The 20,012-nt window shown below is 43.0% G+C and overlaps 1 protein-coding gene across 3 annotated transcripts in view; it reads left to right on the plus strand.

Moving 5' to 3' along the window:
- Positions 1 to 20,012, plus strand: part of hspg2 (heparan sulfate proteoglycan 2) — a 521,654-nt gene that overhangs the window by 405,497 nt on the left and 96,145 nt on the right. For all 3 annotated transcript variants that reach the window (XM_059951673.1, XM_059951675.1, XM_059951674.1), the window contains 7 exons: positions 173 to 302; positions 1,208 to 1,359; positions 2,934 to 3,063; positions 7,525 to 7,665; positions 13,304 to 13,438; positions 15,159 to 15,340; positions 17,983 to 18,178. In XM_059951673.1, the coding sequence (XP_059807656.1) occupies positions 173 to 302; positions 1,208 to 1,359; positions 2,934 to 3,063; positions 7,525 to 7,665; positions 13,304 to 13,438; positions 15,159 to 15,340; positions 17,983 to 18,178 (1,066 nt within the window). The remainder of the gene's footprint in view (positions 1 to 172; positions 303 to 1,207; positions 1,360 to 2,933; positions 3,064 to 7,524; positions 7,666 to 13,303; positions 13,439 to 15,158; positions 15,341 to 17,982; positions 18,179 to 20,012) is intronic.

Raw genomic sequence — 20,012 nt, forward strand, 5'->3', positions numbered from 1 at the left:
GAATACAGAGGAAGAGGACTTGGTCTTTTAAAGCACAGTGCAACAGTGTGTTGCTGCAATCTCCATTTGGAACCAATGTAAACAATAAACAAATCAGCCTTGTGTATTGAGGTGCCCAGCGCATGCATGGGCACTGGACCCAGTGTGAGTGATTTTTCTCTTGCTGCTTCAGGTGCAGGGTCCCGTGCTGCGCATCCTTCACGTGAGTCCCGCTGACACTGGGGATTACATCTGCCGTGCCGAAAACGCCCTTGGAATGCAGGAGGTCAAATTCTCCGTCTCGGTCAGCTCCACACCATCCTGTACGTAATCTGTCACTCTAGTCACGTGTGCTTGGCAAGGTCCTTTGATCTCACCACTCTTAATGCTGACCAATGTAACATAGGGAATGAATAGCTGTTTCAGCTTCTGGCCCTTGTGTTCATTTCCCTGCCTTTACTGACATATTGGGCAGTGCAGTTAAGGTTACATTAATTTTCCACACTCTGCTGCTGTATTGGATGTAACAGCCATCATAAATGTATGATGTATTACTTGTACATAAATGTATTACTTGGCATCATAAGTATAATGCCATCAAATTTTTAGGTCTCAGTATTTGCTTATAGACACTGGATCACATTTGCATTCCTGAAATTTAAGCAGAATTAAATGAAAACACTTTTGATCAAAGGAGAGCAACGTTTTTTAGACCTGACATGTCAGCTGGGTAGTAGAGACCAACAGATGCAAGATGTTTGCTTAAAACCAATTTTGAGGAGTTGTAATTAAACATTTGTGATTTTTATTTAAAAAAAGGGAATTTTCTAAGAACTTTGCACTTAGCCAGAAAATGGTTAGTTTCAGTTCACCATGGTTACAAGAAGGAGAGCAATTTCTTGGCGCTGTGTTTCTGCCGGTCACTCAGAGAGTTGACCTGAAAATGGAAGGTTCCTCTTTAATCCATGGTCCTGATATGCAAACCTTTTGCTGAATTTAAGTTCTACCTAGTTCAGTGTTGGCAGATGTCAACAGAGCATTGAAGTATGAGATGGTCCAGAGGTGATAAATTTAACAAATACAATTTGAAACATCGATGCTACGGGCCAGCCCTCACTTTGGCACCAATTGCTGTTGGTTATGTTGACCTCATTCAGTTCAGTTCAGCCAATGAGAGTGTCTTGATTTTTCCAAATTTTGATAACTCTTCTGAATCTCTTCTCTACAGACTATGAAGGTCCACCAATAGTGAGAGAGCAGCCCACACCCACCTCGGTAAGAGAAGGAGGCATGCTGGAGTTACATTGCCAGGTCACAGGGCAGCCAGAGCCCATGATCACATGGTACAAGTTGACAGGTCCTCTCACCGATAGACATCAGGTATGAAATTGTGACAACCTGCACTATACCTTTGGATTATTATCAGAGACATAAACAGAACATCCAACCCACAATTTGCTCAGAGTCCCCTCCTCTGGTCAATCCCATGTGGTGCCCCTGGTAACCAACCATGTATTCACACACCCCAACATCTGGCCTCAACTTCAAATGGTGGCAATGAGCTCTGAATTCCATTTATTCTGAAAGAATGTGCAAATAACAGCATTTCATTGTCAAGGAAGATGAGATTTTATTTTAATTGGTTGGAGTTCTGCAAATTGAAAATTAAAACAAGTGAAATAAGGCAAAATATCAACAAATAACTTAATAGTGAAATGTGAATCAGTGCAATCATACTTTATCAATAACAAAAGCTTTTGAAACCTGTTGTTCTTTTGTTAAGTTCTCCGGATGAATTTTGTAGTTTAGTATTCCATGGATTCTTGTACCGCTTGTGACTGTGACAATTAAGTGGGAAAGCTGCGTTAGTGTGATTCCACTCATTGAACAGTGAGCAATACTTGTGCTGTTGCTGCTCTCCAACCAGACAGCACAGGAACTTGCCTTGTTTCACTCTGAAATAAATGCCAAATGTTAGAAGATTGAGGTACAATGCAGTGTAGAGATGAACATACCCCTCTGAACTGATGGTGAAGAGCTCTGAACAATTATTTCTTTATTTAATATTGAAACATAGAAAACCTACCGCACAATACAGGCCCTTCAGCACACAAAGCTGTGCCAAACATGTCCTTAGAAATTACTAGGGTTACCCATAGCCCTCTATTTCTCTAAGCTCCATGTACCAACCCAGGAGTCTGGTAAAAGACCCGATTGTATCCGCCTCCACCACCATCGCCGGCAGCCCATTCCATGCACTCACCACTCTCTGCATAAAAAAATTACCCTGACATCTCTTCTGTACCTACTTCCAAACATCTTAAAGCTGTGCTCTCTTGTGCTAGCCATTTCAGCCCTGAGAAATAGCCTCTGACAATCCACACGATCAATGCCTTTCATCATCTTATACACCTCTATCAGGTCACCTCTCATCCTCTGCTGCTCCAAGGAGAAAAGGCCGAGTTCACTCAACATATTCTCATAAGGCATGCTCCCCAATCCAGGCAACATCCTTGTAAATCTCTGCACCCTTTCTATGACTTCCACATCCTTCCTGTAGTGAGATGACCAGAACTGAGCACAGTACTCCAAGTGGGGTCTGACCAGGGTCCAATATAGCTGCAACATTACCTCTTGGCTCTTAAACTCAATCCCATGATTGATGAAGGCCAATGCACTGTTTGCCTTCTTAACCACAGAGTCAACCTGCACAGCAGTTTTGAGTGTCCCATGGACTCAGACCACAAGATTCTTCTGATCCTCCAGACTGCTAAGAGTCTTCACATTAATGCTATGTTCTGCCATCATATTTGACCTACCAAAATGAACCACCTCAAACTTATCTGCATAACAACCCAGTACTCAGAAACTGTTGGCACCATTCAGTGGGAGTGTGTTTGTTGCAAAGGAAGCTCAGTGTGGCAAACCCTTGTGCTTTTCCTTCTGGTGAACAGGTGGAGGGGTCGGTACTGCGGATTCTGCAGGTGACTCCTGAAGATGTTGGGGATTATGTCTGCCGTGCTGAAAACATCTTTGGAATGGAACAACTGACGTTTCCAGTCTTGCTCATCTCCACCTCATCCAGTACGTAACCTAATCATTGCTCTTTCACTTTTGCTTGATTTGTCACCTCCTGATTTCACCATTTTTATTGTTTGGCCCTGTTTCGGGCTAAATGGGAAGCAGAGTTTACTGTTGTTAAGCAGAGTTTCATCACAGACTGTGATTTGTTGTTGCGAATAGACTTCACAAACCCCCCCAAAAGCACATCAAAACTAAATCAGTAGTGTTGAATTGTAGTTACTTTGAAGAGCACAGAATGTGTTTTAAAATATTCTCATCAAAGTCCAGCAAACTACAATTACTTTTATCATGGGATGCACAGCTTTAAATGATTGTAAAGGTTAGAGGTTTACTTAGGGACTGAAAGGGGTTTAATTAAAGATTCAAAATGAATTGGAAACCAGTTACTCACAGATCTGTAGAATCATAGAGGTGTACTACGGAGGTCATTCATTTCAAGAAGTTTATGTTGGCCAGGACTGCAAATGCTTTACCACCGGTTACTATAGGCCGTCTCACTTACAAGGGTTTATACCCATATGCATCTGGATTCCTTTACTTTTCTCGCACACCTTTTAAAACTGGTCCATTAGCCAAGTCTATTCTTTTACTCATTGTACATCACTCCACCAGTCTATTGCCATCCTCCTTGCTATTTGCTGTACTTTCTCATCTGCCATGTCATTTGCAAAATTTTGAAATTTTACCTTGTACACCCAAGTTTTAAGTAACTAACAGATATAAAAAGATAAGCAATGCCAGTGATGGCTGGAAAACACACCACCATCTACCTGGTGGCATCCAGTTGAAGGGCCACAACCCAGAACTTCAGTTGTCTATTTCCATGGGAACAGAAATAGGCCACCACGTCATCATGGCTGATTCCTTTCCCTCTCAGCCCTAATCTCCTGCCTTCTACCCATATCTCTTCATGCCCTGACCAATCAAGAATCTATCAACCTCTCCCTTAAATATACATAAAGACTTGGCCTCCACAGTTCCCTGTGACAACAAGTTACACAGATTCACCACTCTCTAGCTAAAAGCATTCCTCCTCATCTCCATTCTAAAAGGATGCCCCTCTATTTGGAGGCTGTGTCCTCTTGTTTTCGACACTCTCACCGTAGGAAACATCCTCTCCATGTACACAAGGCCTTTCACTATTCAATAGGTTTCAATGAGGTCACCCATCGTTCCTATAAATTCTAGTGAATACAGGCCAAGAACTATGAAATGCTCTTCATATAATAAGCCATTCAATCTTGAAATAATTTTTGTGAACCTCCTTTGAACCCTCTCCAGTTTCAGCACATCCATTCTGAGATACGGAGCCCAAACCTGCTCACAATGCTCTAAGTGAGGCCTCACCTGTGCTTTATAAGGTTTCAACATTACATTCTTGCTTTTATATTCTAGTTCTCTTGAAATGAATGCTAACATTGCATTTGCCTCCCTCACCACAGTCTCAAATTGCAAATTAACCTTTAGGGAATCCTGCACAAGGACTCCAAAGTTCCTTTCTGTTTCAGTTTTTTATATATTCTCTCCAATCAGAAAACAGTCAACTATTTATCTATTCAACCAAAGTACATGACCATACACTTCCCAACACTATATTCCATATGTTATTTCTTTGTCTATTCTCCTAATTTCTCAAGGTCCTTCTGAAGAAGACCGGAGGGGGTGGGATGAAGCTAAGAGCTGGAAAGGTGATTGGTGAAAGTGATACAGAGAAGGGAAAGGATCATGATCATTTCGCATTTCCCCCTCTCCCCACTACTTTCAAATCTCTTACTATCTTTCCTTTCGGTTAGTCCTGACGAAGGGTCTTGGCCCGAAATGTCGACAGCTCTGCTCCCTACAGATGCTGCCTGGCCTGTTGTGTTCCACCAGCATTTTGTGTGAATTCTGTCAACCAAATCATTGACATATAAAGTAAAATGAATCATTCCCAACACAGACCCCTGTGGAATGCCACTAATCACAGGCAGCCAACCAGAAAAGGCTCTCTTTATTCCCATCTTTGTCTCCTACCAATCAGCTACTGCTATGTCCATGCTAGAATATTTACTGGGCTCATAGCTTGCCAAACAGCCTCATGTGTGGCACCTTGTCAAAGGCTTTCTGAAAATCCAAGTACACAACATCAACCAATTCTCTATCTATCTTGCTTGTTATTTCTTCAGAACATTCCAACAGGTATATCGGGCAAGATTTTCCCTAAAGGTTAACTTGCAGGTTGAGTGAGGGGTAAGGAAGGCATTTGCAATGTTAGCATTCATTTCAAGTGGACTAGAATACAGAAGCAAGAATGTAATGTTGAAACCTTATAAAGCACAGGTGAGGCCTCACTTAGAGCATTGTGAGCAGGTTTGGGCTCCGTATCTCAGAATGGATGTGCTGAAACTGTGCTGATGCATTGGTCGGACTGCACTTGAAGTATTGTGAGCAGTTTTGGGCCCTTTATCTGAGAAAAGATGTGCTGGCAGTGGAGGAGGTTCATGGATAGAAGATTATGGCAGAAGGCAAAAAGTGGGATAAAGGGGGCATTTTCTGATTGGCTGCTGGTGACTCATGGTGTTCTGCTGGGGTCATTATTAAGACCACCTCTTTTTACATTATATGTTAGTGATTTGAATGATGGAATTGATGGCTCTGTGGCCAAGTTTGCAGATGGTACAAAGATAGTTGGAGAATGAGAATGATTCTGGGAATCAAAGGTTTAATGTAGAACATAGAAAACCTACAGCACAATACAGGCCCTTTGCTGTGTCGAGCATGTCCTTACCTGAGAAATTACCTAGGGTTTCCCATGTATGAGGAGCATTTGATGTCTCTGACCTGTACCCACTGGAGTTCAGAAGAAAGGGAGTGGATCTGATTGAAACTTAGTGAATATTAAAATACCTAGAATAGATGTGGAAAGGGTGTTTCTAGGACCAAAGAGCACAGCCTCATTACAGAGGGACATCCATTTAGAACAAAGATGAGGAGGCATTTCTTGAGCCAGAGGATGATAAATCTGTGGAGTTCATTCCCACTTCAGCTGTGGAGGCTAAGTCATTGAATATATTTAAATTGGAGATTGTTTAGACAGGGCGTCAAAGGTTATGGAGTATGGGATTGAGAGGGATAATAATCTAGCCATTTTGAAGGATGGTGGAGCAGACTCGATGGGCTCCTATGACTTTTGGTCTTATGATATTGAAATAGTAAGTAAGGGAGGCACAGTGATGCAGCTGATAGAATTGCTGGGTCACGGCTGGGTTCAACCATGAGTTTCATCTCATATCTCAAAGTCTTGCTAGTTACTAGGTTAACTAACCATTGTAAATTGCTCTGTGATAGGTTGTTGGGCAATGGATGGGGATGGTAAGCACGTGAGAGAAAAAAGTCAAGGGGGGAATGCATAAGGGGATGCAAATTGGAGACATGACATACCTTCTTCCGTGATGTAAAGAAAAGAATACTAAGGTATTAACTCACATATTGACGACATTTGAATTACCAAGGCATTGGAGACTATGGATCTAATAATGCATGTCAGTAGGACCAGTGTCATGCTGCAGTAGCTGATATGAATGTGGTAAAATGCAATGCTTCTGCTCTGTATAGCACCATTCTTGTGCTTGCCAGGGAAGCAACTGTGACAAAACGAATAAGCAACATGTGCAGACATTTTTACCTGGAGGGAATTATCATGATCTTTAACCTGGTGCTTCAGAAGCTAGGGGAAGCAGGTTCAGTCGTAAAATTCAGAAGGGAATATGATAAATATATGAAGAGAAAACTTGGCAGGGCATTTGGGTAAGAACAGGGATGGGGGAAGGGGTAGTCGTGGTTTATTATATGACTCAGCTTTAGAGTTAAAGAGACTTCTGTCTGAAAGTAATGGACCCGAACTTCATCAGACAGGAAAAAATGATTTGGTTGCATTTCTCATTGCTACTTGTTGATTTTGCCGGCTGTCGCTTGGCCACAGATTTTCCAATTCATTACTCAGTAGCCCAGGTGCATTTGTCATGACGTGGAGATGGAAATTCATCATCTTTCCAGTACAGAGAGTTTGTAAATTTTTATTAAACTCCAGCAGTTAGCATATAGAGTCTCAGGCTACATCAACACAGAAACACACCCTTTAGCTCATTTATCCATGCTGACTTTGCTTCTGCATAGTCCTCTCTACCTGCACCAGGACCAAACCCTCTTTCCCCTTCCCATCCATGTACCTATGTTCTTTACCTCTTAGATGTTACAATTCATCCCGTATCTACCATTTCTGCTGGTAACTCATTCCACGCTTGCACCATTCTCTGAGTAAAGAAGCTCCCCTTCAGATTCCTTTTAAGCATTTCACCTTTTACTCTAAACCTATGGCTTCTAGTTCTGGTCTCATCCAACTTCGGGAGGAAAAGCCTGCATGCATTCACCCTATTTATACCCCTCATAACTAACTTTATATTTTTATGTATTGCGCTGTAGGGGACCAGTTACCTGTTATAATGCCTGGGCCACGGGATGTTACAGAAATTGAAGGCAATGATGTGACCCTTAAGTGTCAAGTTTCGGAGGGAGCTCGGCCATTCACGATAGAGTGGAAAACTCCTCATCAACGCCAACCAGGTGAATGTCTTCTTTCCCAGCAGAGTTCTGTTAGAAGCAGATCAGTGCTGGAATTAATTGCAATATGTTTCATCTTTGAGGGGCAGGGTTAGAGGTGTTGATAGCAGTAACTGTTGGGGCATTGCCGTTGCTGGCCCTGAAACTACAGGCATCACATGAAGATCACCACCTTGTTCCTGTACTAACATTGCTCAGAGACTGAAATGACCACCATGAACCATTGATGTTCAATCTGCTATTAGAAAAGGAGGTGGGCATTGCTTGGAATATATTTATGTGGGGACCCTTTACCAAAGGCCATTTGATTACAGTTTTCAACAGTAAAAGTGTGAAATACTGGAAATACTTTGAAGGTTAACTTGAAATGTTAACTGTGCTCTCAGTTCACAGGTACTGCCTAAACTGCAGAATACTTTCAACAAGTTTGGTTTTATTTCAAATTGATAGCTTCTGCAGTATTTTGCTCTTCATTTGACATAAACTCGGTGGGCACTTTATTGAGTACTTCCTGGATCTAGTAAAGTGGTCAGTGAGCATATGTTTGTGGTCTTCTGCTGCTGTAGATAATCTGTTTCCAAGTTGTTTGTTCAGAGATGCTCTTTTGCACACCACTGTTGTAACATGTGGTTATTTGAGTTACTGTCACCTTCCTGTCGGATTGAACCAATCTGGCCATTCTCCTCTGACCGCTCTCATTAACAAAGTGTGTTCTCCCGCAGAATTGCCACTCACTGGATGTATTTTGTTCCTCACACCATTCTCTATAAACTCTAGAGACTGTTGTGCATGAAAATCCCAGGAGATCAGTAGTTTCTGAGATACTTTAACCACCCTGTCTGATACCAACAGTCATTTCATGGTCAAAGTCACTTAGATCCCATTTCTTCCCCATTCTGATGTTTGGTCTGAACAACTGAACCTCTTGACCATGTCTGCAATCATTAACAAGCAGGTGATTAACATGCAATAATGAGCAGGTATACATAATAAAGTAGCCAATGAGTGTGTAATTCCATAATTAACACACACAAATAAATTATAATATTCCATTCCTATTGCATCAATTACACCATATTCAGTCTCAGTTTGTTTCATTATGCACTAAGGTCCAGTGAGTAAATGAAACCTAGTTTAAAATTACCCATTTTATTTATGATTATGGAGACACAGGTGGGGAGTTCAGGGAGGATTTTATGCATTTTCTCCTTTTTGCTGAGTGTGAAAATTCCACAAGGTGCCAAATCCTAAAGCACTGGGGGCCTTCTGTGCATTAGTCGGTGGCAACAGAAATTAATAAAATTTAAGTGGAATCAATGACCAAACCTCATTGGAAGTAATGCTTGTCTATAAGCAGTGTCATTTCCCTCATATCCTCTGCTATTCCTTTAACCACACATTACATTCTAGAAAGCAGACAAGAACACAGAAGGAGGTGAGAAAATTGGTGCAGGAGCAAGGCCAACTGGTCCCGCTAGCTGCCCCATAGTCAATCTGACTGTGGCAGATCTAGCCCAGGTCTCGTCTCCTTTATTCTGCAGTACCTTATAACCAACTCATCCTTTCAAAACACATCTACAGAAGATAGAAAGGAAATCTTACCTTATCCTTAAATCCCTCCAGTTGTGCAGTTCCACAGAATTCCAGAGATTCACCATCACCTGCAGACGGGTGGGTGCAACCATGCAGGGGATTTGTGTTGGCTGTAAGGGAATCTTGTCATTCTGAAGAATGACTCCCGCGTGACTGAATCCTGATGGGCTAACCAGCAAACCAGTACTTTCCGTCTTTGGAAAGTATTTTTCGACAGAACTGTGATATAGATCTTTGTGTTCTGAATAACAACAGGTTGGGTCCCAGGGGACTTAAGAGTAGCCAGTGTTGTCCAAGAAAGGGAATGGAGGTAAGCCAGGTAACTGTAGGCCAGTGAGTGTTGAGTCAGTGGTAGGGAAACTATTGGAAAGGATGCTGAGTGATAAGGTATGTGCACATTTGGAAAAGCATGGCCCACTGGTAAATGGTTGAGGATCTTGATGAGGTTAAGGCAGCAGATATTATCTACATGCATTTTAGTAAAGCATCCACTAAGGTTTTTCATAGTAAGTTGACTCTGAGATGAAGGTGCATGGGATCTAGGGTGAAAAGCAAGTTTGAAGTCAGAACTAGATAACCCATAAAAGAAAGAGAGTAGAGGGTGGAAGATTATTATTCTGGCTGGGTGTTCCTGACTAATGGTATTATTGAATTGAATTGTCTTTATTTCTTACATCCTTCACATACATGAGGAGTAAAAATCTTTACGTTACGTCTCCATCGAAATGTGCAATCGAAGTAATTTATAATAAATAAAGCAGTCAGTGTAATATAGAGTACACTCAAATCATCGTGAGTTCATCAGCCTGACGGCCTGGTGGAAGAAGCTGTCCTGGAGCCTGTTGGTCCTGGCTTTTATGCTACGGTACCACTTCCTGGAGGATAGCAGCTGGAATAGATTGTGGTTGGGATGGTTTGGGTCACCAGTGATTCTGCAGGTTCTTTTTACACACCTGTCCTTGTAAATGTCCTGACTGTTGGGAAGTTCACAACTACAGATGCGCTGGGCTGTCCGCACCACTCTCTGCAGAGATTAAGGGAGCTACAGTTCCCATACCAGGCAGTGATGCAGCCGGTCAGGATGCTCTCAATTGTGCCCCTGTAGAGAGTTCTTAGGATTTGGGGCCGATACCAAACTTCCTCAACCGTCTGAGGTGAAAGAGGCACCGTTACGCCTTTTTCACCACACAGCTGGTGTGTACAGACCACATGAGGCCCTCAGTGATGTGGATGCTAAGGAACTTGAAGCTGTTTACCCTCTCAGCCCAAGATCCATTGATGTCAATAGGGGTTAGTCCGTCTCCATTGCTCCTGTAATCCATAACCAGCTCCTTTGTTTTTGTGACATCGAGGGGGAGATTGTTTTCTTGACACCACTGTGTCAGGGTGATGACTTCTTCCCTCTAGGCCTTTCTCAGTAAAGAAAGGTGCTGGGACCTCTGGGTTTATTTTTGTGATTATACAGACAGACATACTTTATTGATCCCGGGGGAAATTGGGTTTCGTTACAGTCGCATCAACCAAGAACTGTGTAGAAATATAGCAATATAAAACCATAAATAATTAAATAATAATAAGTAAATTATGCCAAGTGGAAATTAGTCCAGGACCAGCCTATTGGCTCAGGGTGTCTGACACTCTGAGGGAGGAGTTGTAAAGTTTGATGGCCACAGGCAGGAATGACGCTCAGTGTTACATCTCGGTGGAATGAGTCTCTGGCTGAATGAACTCCTGTGCCTAACCAGTACATTATGGAGTGGATGGTAGACATTGTCCAAGATGGCATGCAACTTGGACTGCATTTTCTTTTCAGACACCACCGTCAGAGAGTCCACCCCCACAACATCACTGGCCTTACGAATGAGTTTGTTGATTCTGTTGGTGTCTGCTACCCTCGGCCTGCTGCCCCAGCACACAACAGCAAACATGATAGCACTGGCCACCACAGCCTCGTAGAACAGCATCATCCAGCAGATGTTAAAGGACCTCAGATTCCTCAGGAAATAGAGACAGCTCTGACCCTTCTTGTAGACAGCCTCAGTGTTCTTTGACCAGTCCAGTTTATTGTCAATTCGTATCCCCAGGTATTTGCAATCCTCCACCATGTCCACACTGACCCCTTGGATGGAAACAGGGGTCACCGGTGCCTTAGCCCTCCTCAGGTCCACCACCAGCTCCTTAGTCTTTTTCACATTAAGCTGCAGATGTTTCTGCTCGCACCATGTGACAAAGTTTCCCACCGTAGCCCTGTACTCAGCCTCATCTCCCTTGCTGATGCATCAAACTATGGCAGAGTCATCAGAAAACTTCTGAAGATGGCAAGACTCTGTGCTGTAGTTGAAGTCCGAGGTGTAGCTGGTGAAGAGAAAGGGAGACAGGACAGTCCCCTGTGGAGCCCCAGTGCTGCTGACCACTCTGTCTGACACACAGTGTTGCAAGCTCACGACTGTGGTCTGCCAGTCAGGTAATCAATAATCCATGACACCAGGGAAGCATCCACCTGCATCACTGTCAGCTTCTCACCCAGCAGAGCAGGGCGGATGGTGTTGAACGCACTGGAGAAGTCAAAAAACATGACCCTTACAGTGCTCGCCGGCTTGTCCAGGTGGGCGTAGACATGGTTCAGCAGGTAGATGATGGCATCCTCAACTCCTAGTCGGGGCTGGTAGGCGAACTGGAGGGGGTCTAAGTGTGGCCTAACCATAGGCCACACTTATATATAAAATAATTGTTTGAAACTGTAGATTAATAGGTTTTATGGATGACATCAAGACTGGTGTCGTGGACAGTGTAAGGAGCTATCAGAGAATACTGTTACAGATAGGCAGAGAAGAGTTAGATGGAGTTTAACCCAGGCAAGTGTGAAGTTAAGAGGTCAAAGAAAAAGAGAACGTATACAGTTAATGATAGACCAATTAGTGGCATTGAGATACAGAGAGATTTTGGGATCTAGGTGCATAGTTCACTGGAAGTAGCTACGTGAGTAGATAAGGTGGTGAAGGTGTTTAGCATTGGGAAGGCTGCTGAGTATAAGAGTAAGGAGAGTCATAAAAAATTATAGCTAAACTGTGTTTGGAGTACCGTGTGCAGTTGTGCTCACCACATTATAGGAAGAGTGCAGATCACTGCTGCTTGGATTGGATGATATGAGCTACAAGGAGGACAAACTTGGGTTTTTCTCCCTGGAGCATCAGAGGCTGATGGGAAACTGGACAGAGGTTTTTTTAAATTATGGGAGGTATAGATGGGGCACAATCTAAATCTGTTCCACACGGTAGAAATATCAAAGCCAGGGGATGTACTTTTATGGCTAGATGGAGGAAGTTTAAAGATGAGGTGAGGGGCAAGCTTTTTACACAGAGAGTGGTAGGAGCCTGAAAGGGTTACTCGGGGTAATAGTGTAAGCAGGCAGGTTGGTCGAGTTTGAGCCTTTCAGATAGACACTGAATATGAAGGGACATGATGATACACAGGAGAAGGACATTTAATATAAATTGACATCAAGTGTGGCATGTCATGGGCCGAATGGCCTTTCCAATGCTATACTCTATGCTCTAATGTCAGGATTGTGTTCCATTCAGAATAACCTATTTCATGGAGAGAAAGTTATCCACAGCTTTGATTTCCACTCCAGCAAACTTTATAACTGTTCCTTCAGGTTTGAAATGCAGTTATGGTATGAATTTTGATCAGTGATATTGAGATGTTTGATGTCTACGTATATTTTCCTTGCCTACTGAAATTTGAGAAATGGTTTATTATGAGTTTTGATACTGTGAGGTCCAAAGAATGAAAACTAATCGAAGGTATAGTGTTGGAGCTGAAGGACGAGCTTTTAATATTACTCTGGTTTCAAACAAACCAACTACATTGATCTCAGATTTCTGGCAGCTGAAGGGGGACTTTGATAAATTGTTAGCCATCACCTCGCTATTTTGCTTTACTACTTGGAAACATTTAGAGTACTAATGCGCAGAGCACAAGGAAAGTTTAAAGCAATGTAATACTATATGAAATTAACATCTCTCCTGTTTGCCTGGTGTTTCAGACAATATGAAGATCAGTGGTGATGGCTCTGTCATAACCATCAGTAGGATTAGCCAACAAGACCAAGGCCAGTACAAGTGTGTGGCTCGCAATCGGTTTGGGTCGGCATTCAGAATAACGACTCTGATCGTGCAAGGTACAAAGCTGTAAGACTATTGTAAAGCTGTAAGCTTCATTTATCCATTTATCTCTGCAATTTGTCAACAGTTTTCTTGGCACAACAACGATGCCTGTTTTTGATGTGCCTGCTTTCTAGTTTTAGTGTGAGCTTGGGCTGATTTGTGGTTTTCTCCAGCTCGTGTCAGGATTGGTGGATGTCACTGCATTGCTGTGCCAACGGCTGCTGCTCTTTGGCACCTCTTTTTCAGTAAGATGCAAAGCCCGGAGATGTCTACTGTCTTAGTTCAAAGTAAAGGGCCCCAGGCTCCTTGAGAGGGTAAAGGTTTGTACTCCCACCTGGGTCCAACCACATTTATCCCCACTCATTTCCGCTAAAATATCTACATTAGTTGAAGAAGTGGATCATGTGCTTTCCAGCGTATATGACGATATATAAAGAAGGTGGCAGAGTTTGTCATTGAAACGTCAGTCATAATCGATACCTGTACTCAGCTTGAAACCCAAGTAAAGTTTAACTATATTAGTTATTTATCTCATTCTAGTGTTTGCAACCACATTGTACATATTATCAGGGGCCTTTTCCGTACCCAGCTGCAGAGGGTAGTGTATTAGTCCTGTGGTATTTGGGGCATCCTGCAAATTTAAAATATGTGTAACATACCTCTACCTCTACTGCCTGTTAACTGCCAGCTCCCCCTCTCCCACCCACACACCTACCCTTCACCTGCCAGTTTATAACATCCCCCCCTCTTCCACCCACCTACCCCCTCACCTGCCAGATCATAACATCCCCCCCCTCCACCCACCTACCCCTCACCTGCCAGTTCATAACATCCCCTCTCTTCCACCCACCTACCCCTCACCTGCCAGCTCACGACATTCCCCCCTCCTCCACCCACCCACCCCTCACAGCTCACAACATCCCCCCTCTTCCACCCACCTACCCCTCACCTGCCAGCTCACAACATCACCCCTCCTCCACCCACCTACCCCCTCACCTGCCAGCTTGTATACTCCACCCCCCATTCCTCCGACCTTGTTCTGGCTTCTGCCCCCTTCCTTTCCAATCCTGAAAGAAGGGACTTGGGTCAAAACGTTGACTGTTCAGTTGCACCCCCCACCCCCAGATACGCTGCCTGACCTACTGAGTTCCCCCAGCATTATGTATTTATTTAGCAATGCACATGGAGTCAATCCTTCCGGCCCTTCGAACGATGCCACTGTGACAACCCTGACAAACCCAATTAACCACTGCCTAATCACAGACAATTTACAATGACCAGCGAGCCCACCCGGTACGAATTTGGACTGTGTGGAGGGAGGGTGGTATCTGGACGAGCCGGGGGAAACTCGCATTCCACAGGTAGGATGTACAGAATTCTCAATTCCGACCGGAACGCCCCGAGCTGTAGTAGCGTCATGCTAACCACTACACCACGTGGTGCCTGTTTTCTGTGTGTTGCTCAAGATCAGGATATGAAAATCTGTCCTTTCCCTTGCTTGTTTGGCCATCGGCTGCCTTGTCGATGCTGAAGCTTCTGTTTAGAGCAATGGGACATTTATTTTGCAATGGGTTCTGGGGTAATTTTGCCTTGAAGTTTTGCCCACCTAAGCTGCCAGTAGGATGAATTGACTGTCATCTGAAGTCTGAGTGGAACATGGCCAGTCCTCCACTATACAAAATGATCTGTGCTCATTGGTGTCTGCTTCATCAGTGGAATTTTACTCTCTCCTAGGGCCTCCCACTGTGTCCATCTCTCCCCAAGGTCCAGTCCGGCTCGGTGTGGGCAATTCCATTACACTGGAGTGTGTAGGTATGGGAGAGCCTCGTCCTACAATAAGCTGGCATCGGGTTAATGGCAGGACAAGGAACAACTTGGGGAGACGGGTGCTAAAGGAAGGCGATCCCATCCTGACAGTGAGTAAATATTGACCCTTAATTCTGACAATGATCTTCAACCTGCTACATTATCTCTGTTCTCTCTCCACAGATGCTGCCTGACCTGCTGAGTGTTGCTGCTATTTTCTCATTTTGGTTATGATTCATAATTCTCATTCCCACTTCTTCCAACATTGTCTCTGACAAATTTGAGCTTGGGGGAAACATTTTCCCTACAACCACTTCACTTTATTCGTGTTGGTATTGTTTTACCTTATTCTCATTCGGTGACTGTGTGATGATCTGATCTGTATGAACAGTATGCAAGACAAGCTTTTCACTGTTTCTTGGAACATGTGACAAGAATAAACCAATGTCAAATAGAGTTTTGTATGTCTCACCGAGATCTCCTACGCATAGCTTTATCGGGACAGCTGTAAGATTCCTGCTGCTGTCTGCAAGGACTCTGTACCTTCTTGCCATGACCACGTGGGTTTCCCCGTGCTCTGATATCCTCCCACCTTCCCAAAGGAGGTATGGCTAGAGTTAGTAAGTTGTGAGCATGCTCTGTTGGCATGGCGAGACTTGCAGGATGCCCGGCACAATTCTCGCTAATTTGACTTGATGCAAACGACGCATCTCGCTGTATGTTTTGATGTACTTGTGACAAATAAAGCACATTTTTATCTTTGAGTACTGAGTTCTAATCTGAATTCCAGCAGTGAGTCTGGTGAACCGTTGTTGCACGCCCTTTCTTTAGTGAGGATTCCTGGTCATTTTACAATGTTCCCAGTGTGGTCTCGCCAAGGTTCTGTATAACTGTGTAGAACTTCCTTGCTCCTGTGCTCAAAATCCCTTGCAAGGAAATCCAACATACATCCTGCCTTCTTAACTGTCTGCTGTATCCGCATGTGTTTGCTGTCTGTGACTGGTGAACAAAGATGCCCAGAGCACTTTGTATATGATTTAAGTAACTCAGACATTTTGTTTTCTTCCAATCAAAGTGAACAACTTCACATTAGTTCTGCATCAGTCATGAAGTTGTCCACTGTCTCAGCTTGTCCTAATCACCCTGAAAACTCTTTGCATCCCCATTACAAACTTATTTGTCCACCCAGTTTCATTTTGTCAATAAATGTAGAAATATTGCATTTGGTTCCCCCTACACTACAAACGGATGCAGGCCATTTACTGCTGTATCTTGTCCTCACAGAGCAAAACTATGATCAGTATGGGCAAGATGCTTGTATAATGATTTAGGTTGGTGTACTCTCGCTGGGTTAATTAAAGTTACTGTGCACATAGAGCATGCAATTATGTACAAATTCAAAGAGCTATTTTATGTAAAGTTGGGAGGACGATGGAATGAGCAAGATTGCTGATGCAAAACAAATGTCCATTTACCTTTGGCACAAACATCATATACTCTGCAGATTACTCCTGGTTGTGTAGAGCCTCAATTACTGGCACAGTGTTTTCTTATAAATCAACAAGTCCAACTGCACAGAATCACACCAGGCTGATGAAATAAGCACCACAACAATTCCCTGTTTTAACAGATTAGTTTCTCTGATTTTTAACCATTTCTGTGATGTGGGAAATCTATGAACTCTGGGCAGTGTTACCTTAAAATCCTCTGAAGGATCTTCCTTTTACTGCCTAACGATCTACAACAGGTCCAGGCTATGTTTGAACATAGAATAGTACAGCACAGTACAGGCCCTTCAGCCCACAATGTTGTGCCAACCCTCAAACCCTGCCTCTATGTAACCTCCCCACCTTAAATTCCTCCATATACCTGTCTAGTAGTCTCTTAAACTTCACACTTTGCATCACACTTGTTGCACAATTACACAGCATAAACAAAGAGGATGCTCAGGCAGAAACAGGTGCATGGAAACATACCTCTGGAGTTCATTGGCTGTGGCAGCATCTTTGAAGGGAAAGGTTTGGTTGAGGTTTAGGGTAGTGACACTGCTACTGAGAGTGTTCCCTCTACAGTCTCAGTCCTGATGCAGGGTCTCAACCAGAAATGTTTGTTGCTGACTCATTCCTATGACATGCTTTTTTCCTTCAGATTCCACCATCTGAGGTCTCTGATATTTCCAATGGTATGTGCATAACTTCAGCAAGAAAAGCCATTATCCGTTGCAAAGAACACAAAGAAATAAATGTCACTTTAAATCCCAGTTTAAAATATCTTTAGGTTATATACATTTAGACAATTTTGACCTTATACGTGCTTTTTTCTTTCTGTTAAATTGTAATCATATTTATATATCGATTTCTTCCACTAAATATGAAAGTCGATGTTGAGAGTGGAAATTACTGGAGTTACACCATCCCAGCACTGGTGCAGCAGATTAGCCCAGGAATGCAGTATGTCAGCCCAGCTTCTCATCCTACGCCACAGAGAAAGCTTGTTCCCTCCAACAGCCAGAATCGCTATTATGTAAAAATAAGGGCAATGTGAACCTTATAAAAAGGGAACTGACTTCAACCACCTCTCACTGATCCAATAAACTTTACCGCTACTTTGCCTTAATTACTCTAGGTTCACTGCCATGAGTGATCAACAATAGACACTCAATGTGTGTTACTTAATTTTTCAATGATTTGTGACTAGTGGAACTATAACCTTTGTGCCCATTTAATCCCAGTTATTGAAATTCCCATTTCAGATTACTTCTGCCCGGCTGCAGGATTCTGGAATCTACTCCTGCAGGTCAACGAATATGTTTGGAAAAGCAGAAGCACAGGTGGAGGTGATAGTCGAACGTTCAGCCTCCACACCGCAAGCTCCTCAGGTTACTGCAGAGGAACCTTCAATAACCACCACTGCAGGCCAGACTGTCACCCTGCGTTGTTCAGCTACTGGTGTGTATGACATTGACAATGTCTGGTGTTGATCATAAAGCTTAGGATATTATTGAATGCCTCTTCCTTATCTAGCCTACTTAGGTCTCGTAGGTGATTGTGAATGTGTCCAAGAATGAGTCTGGAATGTCAGCAGGCTTGCCCGTCATGAGATGAATATTTCATTCCGTTACCTTGAACTTCACTAAGGGCAAGTCTTACATATCTCAATAGAAAAGCTTAAAATTATTTGCCAAAATAAACTGCTACAATAATGCAAAGCTTAAAGGAAAATGTAAAACGTTCCTGTTGTAAGGGCAATGTTTAATTTCACTGTGTATCCAGACTGGGTTTCTCTGCTTCTTACCCACAACATTAACTTAGGAAATTATTAGTATAAGCAAAGGGTATTGGTTCCAAGATGTTAGCTGCTAATTCAAGGGTCAGCTTAGCTCACTCATCTTAAACACATCTTTTGCAGTCATGTCAGAAATGCAACAATTGCCTTTGCTGCATGAAACTATTGTTCCAATTCCCCTGTCTCCTTTGGATAGGGAAACCTCCATTTCTCTTGCCTTTGTATTTCCATTTTCCTAATTTGAGCTTGTCTCTGATATTTTGAACACTTTGCTTGGATTCTTTGAAAAATTCATAATCTTGGGAACTTCTAGTACTTTTGAAAATGTCTACTTCGTTAAAACGATAATTAAGGAAACAGTAATTAATTATTGAATGGCTCTGAGGCTTCCCCATTTGAGAGAACAAGGCCAGTCATATCATCGTTGAAGAGACGAGCAAGAGTGATGAATTTGCATGGACATCCTATTGAAGTCACTGATCCAGGTTCTGCTCAATACATTTTTCTTGAACCTGATGGACAGCGAATATCGTATCAATGGTGCTTTTTCCAGAATGGAACTCACATTGTGTCACAGGCAGTTTCTTCTCTGATATGATGGTGATTTGACAGTTGAGAATGATGTGGGTTAGGACCTTCCCAGAGATCGACAGCAGCAAGATACTGTGATAGTTATCACAGTCAGCTTTGCTGCTTTCATTCTTGAAGAGGTACGATCCAAGTGTCTCTGAGGTCATTGCGTCTGTTGTATTTCTGTTTCCCCGATGTTTGTCAGAATGTCATTTAGGGTCCATAGTGGACTCATTGACTTAAAGATCTTGGCAGAGGTTTCATCCCTTCCAGAGGCTTTTCCAGAATTTAAGCAAGCATTGGTTTACTCGACCTCAGCCACAGTAGGAGGGAGATTAAAGTTGTAGGCAGTGAGTTTCTGGGGGATTGGATCGAGTGCAGCTTGGTCTGTGATAGAGAACCTGTTGAACGAGTTGTGGAAGTGCTCTTTATACCTGTCCATGAACGCTCTTCTTCTCTCTGAGAATGGACTGTGCTGTCTGCTTACAGAAGGGGCGTGGTGCAACTTGTGTGGTCCATAGATTGTTTTAATCTTTAAAGTTTTTTTTGATCAGTGTATTATTGGATTTCCTTTGCCTTTCTCTCCCACCATTCAGCTCACATTCTGCGTAGTGCAGCCTGTGCTTGCTTCTGAAGATGATTGAAGTGATTATGTTTCAAGATGGAAAAAAAGTCCTTCTGCCATACAAGAAATGCCTTCTGCTTCTCTTCCAGAATCCTGGTGATGTTTTCTTCACTTTTGTCAAACCAATCCTGATCAGCTTTCTTTTTTTGTCGAAGGGCTGACTATGCTGATTTCATCACTATTGATCCCACTATATGGCACGAGGCAAGGCTCTGTGCTTCCCTCATGCTGTTCACCCTCCTTTTCACCTGCACACTCAACCATGCAGTCAGGGGTCTTGAACACAGGGTGTCCTTAGAGCA

Source organism: Hypanus sabinus, chromosome 27, assembly GCF_030144855.1.
Source record: "Hypanus sabinus isolate sHypSab1 chromosome 27, sHypSab1.hap1, whole genome shotgun sequence".
NCBI classification, from domain to species: Eukaryota; Metazoa; Chordata; class Chondrichthyes; order Myliobatiformes; family Dasyatidae; genus Hypanus; species Hypanus sabinus.